We start from the raw sequence: 6,155 nt of genomic DNA on the forward strand, positions 1-6,155 counted from the left end.
ATTATCAGAGTTTAATCCATAAAGTAAATGCAATAGAAAATGGTGTATTTTTTTAGAAAAATACAAGGCAACTGAGTTTCTGCCTTTAACCCAAGTTTCAAAGTCAGGCAGGCGAAGGAGCAAATTACAGGTTCAGATTTTGAAAGAAAATAATTCTGCCATGATTTATGTATGTTGCAGTAACAATGTGTTACGAGCTATCAAAATGTTTATTCAAGTGTAAAAAGTCAAATAAACACATTCCGAAATGTGGAAAACAGAGAAGATTTGGATCCTCACCGCTGATTTCTGGAAATGTTAACGATTTTTCTTTTCTTTTTTGTCAGACTGGGTCAGTGCTCTTCTGTGGCGTCATCCGTTCTGGTGCAGCCTTTCCATCACGAGGCAAAGCCATGCACTTGAAATTATTTGTTGGGTTGTGTTTTTTTAATTTCTCTATTTTGAGGATAACCCCCTGCATGGAGGGTGAGGGGAGAAAAACCCCTGTGCTGGGGGTGGGGTGGTGGTATTGGCACCAGCACAGCTTTGCTGTGGTTGCAGTGAGCTGTCTATGACTAACTCCGAGATTCGCCCCACGGTGTTAAAATACATCATAGGCAAACCGAACTGTTTAAAGCTTCAGCTTGGATATTCCCACCATCTCCCACATTCAGGTGCTCTGCAGATGAATTATCTTTTGGAAAATCTATCTGCAGATGTCTACATCTTAGCTAAAACTTCCCTAGATCAGCTGTAGGTGGGTCAGGTGTTTGTTTTTTTCAAGCAAACTTCCTGGCCCTTGCTAGGGCACTTGGGTCCACGCCATGGATGCTCTTGGAGAACATAAGTGGACTTTCAGACGCAGCTGCACCAGTACATCCTGGCCATGAAACACCATCCACTCCTCCAGAATAGGCTGAATCAAAAAAATACAGAAGGCTGAAGTGAATGCAGGAGGGCAATTAAGTCCCAGCACCACTTGTTTTACTCTACTGTCCTCAGATCTTCTTGGTCTGCATTGCTTGGTAATGGAGATGTAGTTGTAGCTCCACCTGGATGCCTCCTACTCTTGAAGCACGCATTTCTCTCTGTTGACAACAATTTCATTGCTGGGATTAAACAGGTTGTGTTCTAGAGGTGCACGTTTCCGTCTCATAAAGGCAACCTGTGGTGACCAGGTCATACGTTAACTTCCAGCCCTGGAGAGGACAACCATATCTTCAACAGCTTCAAGTTAAGAACATGCTAAATATTTAAAAATATTTCAAAATTTTAAGATACTAGAAATATTTAAAAACTTGCCAAATACAAACAGAGCTACTTGTGAGCATAAGCCCATGTTTGCAGAGCAGAAGCTTTTATTCTGAGTTTTCTTCTCATCTCAACAGGAACGTGGGAAGCTTCAGCCACATAAACAACCCAGAAACATTAATTAGGCTTTTTGGTTTGGGGTTTTATTGTTTGCTTGTTTGTATTATTTTGTTTAGGTTTGCCAATTGATCATTTGAATGCAGAAATTTAAAAAGAAAATACTACCGTAACTTGAAATTTAAAAAAAAAAATCTGCTCAACCTGCTCCTCATAACATATTACACCAAGTCCAGCTCCCACAAAAAGGGACTGGTGTAGATTTTTCAGGTGTTGATCAATACTAATGTATTTTTTGTGACAAGAGGTACACAAGCAGCTAAAGAGATAAATCAGTCGAGTCACAGTGGAAGCAAAGTGTCGTGAAATGTGTTACAGGTTAAGGGATAACAGAGAGAACAGTGAAGCACCGGGCTGAGTCCTCTTGTACCACCGGTGCCTAAAACCGCATTCAGGCACATGAGAGGCAGCACGACAAGGGTGACCAACTGGAAACATCAAACCCTTTTTTACCTGCTTGCTTAAATGGAGAGGAGTTGGTAGATGCAGTGCCTGCAGCTCCTTGAGAAGCCCATCCGATGGGTCGGAGCCACAGCAGGAGGAGAGCTGCCCAGGAGCAGATTGCCCAGCCTGGCTGGCAGATGGATTTTATCCTCAGATGCTTGTGCAAGCCACTCTCCCTCAGGACCCTCCTCCAACTGAGAATTATTTTGACCCACTCAGCAAAAGCCTTTTCTGATTCCCCACCCACCAAAACCTTTCTGGCTGCACCCACACCTGCAGAGCAGCTCTCCTGTAGGGACTTGCCTGTGCCATCACCCGGTCCTGCAGAAAGACAAGTCCAAGGCAGTTTGCTTTTTAATTTATGCAACTATTGCAAACTTCTGTACTGAAAAAAATACCCCTTACCATCAACAGGGAGATCTGGTTGATGAGCTCATGTTGCGTTGAAGGATGCTGAAAACAAACCTAACAGAGTATCTGCTTTTTGAATGGTTTGAGCGTGGCCATGGGGAGTCTTCTTCAGCAGATATATTTATTTCCATAGACTTTACTGGTGTCTGCACAACAGTTTGCTCAAAAGCATCATTTTACACAGCTGCTTTGACAATGCGACAGGATTAACTCAGATTTACCAGCTCTATTCTGATGCATTCTGAGTGCCAATGTTTCCTGGAAGCTTCTGCTATGTGAAGTGACATTATAAAGCCCTTAGTACAAATATTAAATTATAACTTTGTCCCAGACATTTAGAAAACACAAAGAATGGGGCAAATGGAAGAGAATACCAAGCCATGAAAATGTGGCGAAGCAAGATGGAGAAGTATATAAATGTTTTTAGATGTTTTTAATGTAGATTTGTTTTTCTGTGGGAAGGTACCAGACTCTTAGTCCTGGAGATGCACTTCAGGTGGGTAGGAAAGGATTTCCCCATATTATTTGTTTATTCCCCATTCGGTACTGGGCTAAAACCAAAGCCTGTGAAGTGGTAGAAGCAACATAATAGGGAGAGGGGAAGTAAACCTCACTCAAATTTAGGACAAAAAAAAGAGATTTCAAAGATTATTTTAAAGACATGGAAGATACTTGGTTGAGCAGGGTGTGCATCTGCAGAGTGGATAATGCAGCTTGAAATCCCAGATCCAGACAGCTTGGTACTGCATTTCCTCCATCACCATTGTAAGTTGACCCCAGACCATCAATACTTTGGCTCTTTGAGGCAAAGGAAGACCCAAAATCCTCCCTCCCACCAGCACTCTGGCCCTTCAGATGCCTGGTTAAATTCATGGCAGAGCAGAGGCTCAAATACAACTTGTCCCCATTTACCATGAGTGCTTTGATGATCAACACACCATCACAGCGTTATTTCACATGACCTCACGTTATAGTCTAGACCTAACCCTACTGAAAAATTCAACTAACATCCTTCTAATAGCAGGAACATCACCAGAGGACATTCATTGATATAAAACATGGGAGTTCAGGCACTGGCTGGTTTGATGTTGGCAGGGCAAAGCCACTGCCTGCATTCTCCTTTCAGCTCTCCAAAGCCTGAAATGAAGTTGATTATTACTTTTTAAAAATATCTAAATAACAAATAATATTTATTTTAAGTCATATTGAAAGAACATTTTGTATAATAACTTTCTGCCCAGTACATGGTCTCTCTCAGGTCTCAGGCTACAGCCAGGGTAAGTCCCTAGTGCAGCGTGTAGACTTGGTTCAAGGAGAAACGTGTTTTACAGGTGTCCTGCTTCCAGGTCCATTTAGTCCCTGCTTCATGAAGGTGCCATTTCTAACCCTCCTTACCATGGAAGGGTAGCCCTCTCCTTTTAGCTGACCTGGAACCATGGATGGACAAGAAGGAGAGGACCCTACATTTTGTTTTCCACATGGTGTTCTTCATCTCTGTGTTTCTTAGGCTGTAGATAAGTGGGTTCAGCATGGGAACTGCAATGGAGTACAGCACGGAGACCACCTTGTCGTGCTCCATGGAGTGCCTGGAGCTGGGGCACAGGTACATGAAGAGGGAACTGCCATAGTACAAGATGATGGAGACCAAGTGAGAGGCACAGGTGGAGAAGGCTTTGTGCCAACCAGACGTGGAGTGGATCTGCAAGACAGTGGAGAGGACTGACAAGTAGGAAACTAGGATGAAGACCATGGTGCTTAACACATTGAACCCCACCACGGCAGAAACCATTGCCTCATTGATATGGATGTCAGCACAGGAGAGGGCTAGCAGTGGTGGTCCATCACAGAAGACATGACCGCAGAGTAGAGCAGGGGCTTACAAATGGCCATGTAGTGATCATAAGCCATGCCAGCCAGCACGTAGCACTCTGCAGTGGCACAGGTCGCAAAGGAGAAGAGCTGAGTGGCACACCTAATGAAGGAAATAACCTTCTTCTCCACTAAAAAATTCAGCAAGGCTTGAGGGATGATTGTGGAGGAGTAACAGATGTCCAGAAAAGACAAGTGGCTTAGGAAGAAGTACATGGGAGTGTGTAGGCACAAATTTAATCTAATTAATGTAATTACTCCCAGATCTCCTGTTAGAGTGACCACATAGATAGCAAGGAATAAGATAAAGCATATCACCTGCAGGTCTTCTTGGTCTGTGAAGCCCAGGAGAATAAACTCGGAGGCAAACGTATAATTATCTTCAGCCATATCAGATATATAATCTGTTCAGTTGCTTTATGTCTTTCAGATGGAAATGTTTAATAGACCCTAATCTGTCAATAATGTTAAGAATGTCAATTTTTGCCGATCAATCAGTTACACCACTTTAAGTCAATATAAGGTAAATTCTCTTTGAGAGAGGAAATCCTCAAGTTCCTGGCGCCAGTCTCTCCATCCAGACTTATACAGGTGCATAGAGCACCAGCAACACACTTGGAAGTGCGTGGCTGTTTTAAGGCAAGGAAGGAAGATACCATATCACAATAAAGTGTAAATAAATTGCAGAGCTTTCTCATCGTTTCTCTCAAGCCATATACACATGGCAGTCCATGATTTTCACAATTACTGCTGGGAAAATGAAATTATTTCTCATCTTTTCAGTGCTCCCAATCCAGTGTGAGAACATGAAGAATAAATATCTGTTCCCTGTGTCCCAGGAAGAGTTATTCTAGCTGAAAGCACTGGAAAATGCAACTTTCCTTAGTAAATTTTTCCTAATGTAGAATCTTGCCAGGATTTGCCTCACCTCTCTTTGCTTTAGATGTGATGCCTAACTTGGAGTTAAAAGATAAATTCAGGCTTGCTCTCTCTGCTCACCAGGGAGAAATGAGCAGGTCCTGATATCACACTCTACGACAGATAGAATAAATAAACATTGATTTTTCCTGGATAACATTAATCATCGCTTGACAGAATTACACCAGAGAGCAAAGCAAGAGTGCATACTGCCTGGCGGCTGACAAACAGATCCAAACTTAAAAGTAATAATTATTTGATGACCCTTTGCTGAAGGGGTGAGGTTTACCTCCAGATCCAGACATCTCATTTCAGATGTCCTGTAAGCAACATGTCTGGCCTGCTGGTGTTATTAATGGGGATTTAGAGCTGCTTTTCACTGCCCACTTAGAGATGCTGGAGGCGAAGCAGCGTCTGAGACCTCTGCACGCAGCTGGAAGATGTGTTACAAATAATGAAAATCGAGTTGTTTGGGTCTGGGGCTGAGTCCTTCCCCAGAGGCAGCATCCACCTGCCTAGATGCAGACATCTACTGCCATTTGAGAATTGACCTGAATTCCACAATTAGCTAAGGCTCACCTTTACTTTTTCCCTACTTGACAAGCCAGCTGCTTTGTGTGGAGCGATCCAAGGTGTAGCTATGGAACGCAGGAGGAGTACAAGGCTTGTGCCGTGCATTATAGCTCCTCACCAGGAACCACATCTCCCCACAGCTTGAAGATACTGACTGGAATGGAGGTAAATTAAATTAAAAAACAATACCTTGCTGTCATGGGTTAGATATTATTTGTGCTTATAGCCAGGTGGTTGGTCCACACTCCGCTAAATAACTGCCAGCAAACCTCCAAACATTTATCCTTGTCCTCTGGGGGAAAGGACCATCATTTGTGATGCCTGCTTTCCTATTAAAATATCGTAAGATCTTGCATCTCCTGGGCAAGCCAGCACAAGACCTTTCAACAAGCTGCCCTAGGACTCACCCAGCAACCTGTTGTTAGCGTTTTCCAAGATTTAACTCATGCTGTTATGGCTAGGAGAAAGACCAGAGACTGTTGAGACCCTCCAGCTGAGCCAAGCCTTGTAGAACATCTCTCTGGTTAGACAGC

General features: G+C 43.2%; 1 protein-coding gene across 1 annotated transcript; it reads right to left on the bottom strand.

Moving 5' to 3' along the window:
* Positions 1-758: 758 nt before the first annotated feature.
* Positions 759-4,521, bottom strand: LOC104541034 (olfactory receptor 1044-like). Its single transcript, XM_010184992.1, has 3 exons — positions 4,143-4,521; positions 3,727-3,996; positions 759-895 (listed from the first exon to the last, which is right to left on the bottom strand). The coding sequence occupies exons 1-3, from the start codon at positions 4,519-4,521 to the stop codon at positions 759-761; spliced, it is 786 nt and encodes a 261-aa protein (XP_010183294.1).
* Between the last annotated feature and the right edge of the window lie 1,634 nt (positions 4,522-6,155).

The sequence above is a fragment of the Mesitornis unicolor genome, unplaced genomic scaffold, assembly GCF_000695765.1.
Source record: "Mesitornis unicolor isolate BGI_N332 unplaced genomic scaffold, ASM69576v1 scaffold2485, whole genome shotgun sequence".
Taxonomy (NCBI): Eukaryota; Metazoa; Chordata; class Aves; order Mesitornithiformes; family Mesitornithidae; genus Mesitornis; species Mesitornis unicolor.

Bases quoted from the DNA above. Each gene is read 5' to 3' on its own strand.
- LOC104541034 (XM_010184992.1), bottom strand. From the start codon at position 4,521: ATGGCTGAAGATAATTATACGTTTGCCTCCGAGTTTATTCTCCTGGGC. The intron at 3,997-4,142 runs GTAAGCCCCTGC...TCTTCATCCTAG, and splicing joins TGATCACTACATGGCCATTT to TTTCCTACTTGTCAGTCCTC. The intron at 896-3,726 runs GTAGGGTCCTCT...TTTTTGATTCAG, and splicing joins CACCATGTGGAAAACAAAAT to CCTATTCTGGAGGAGTGGAT.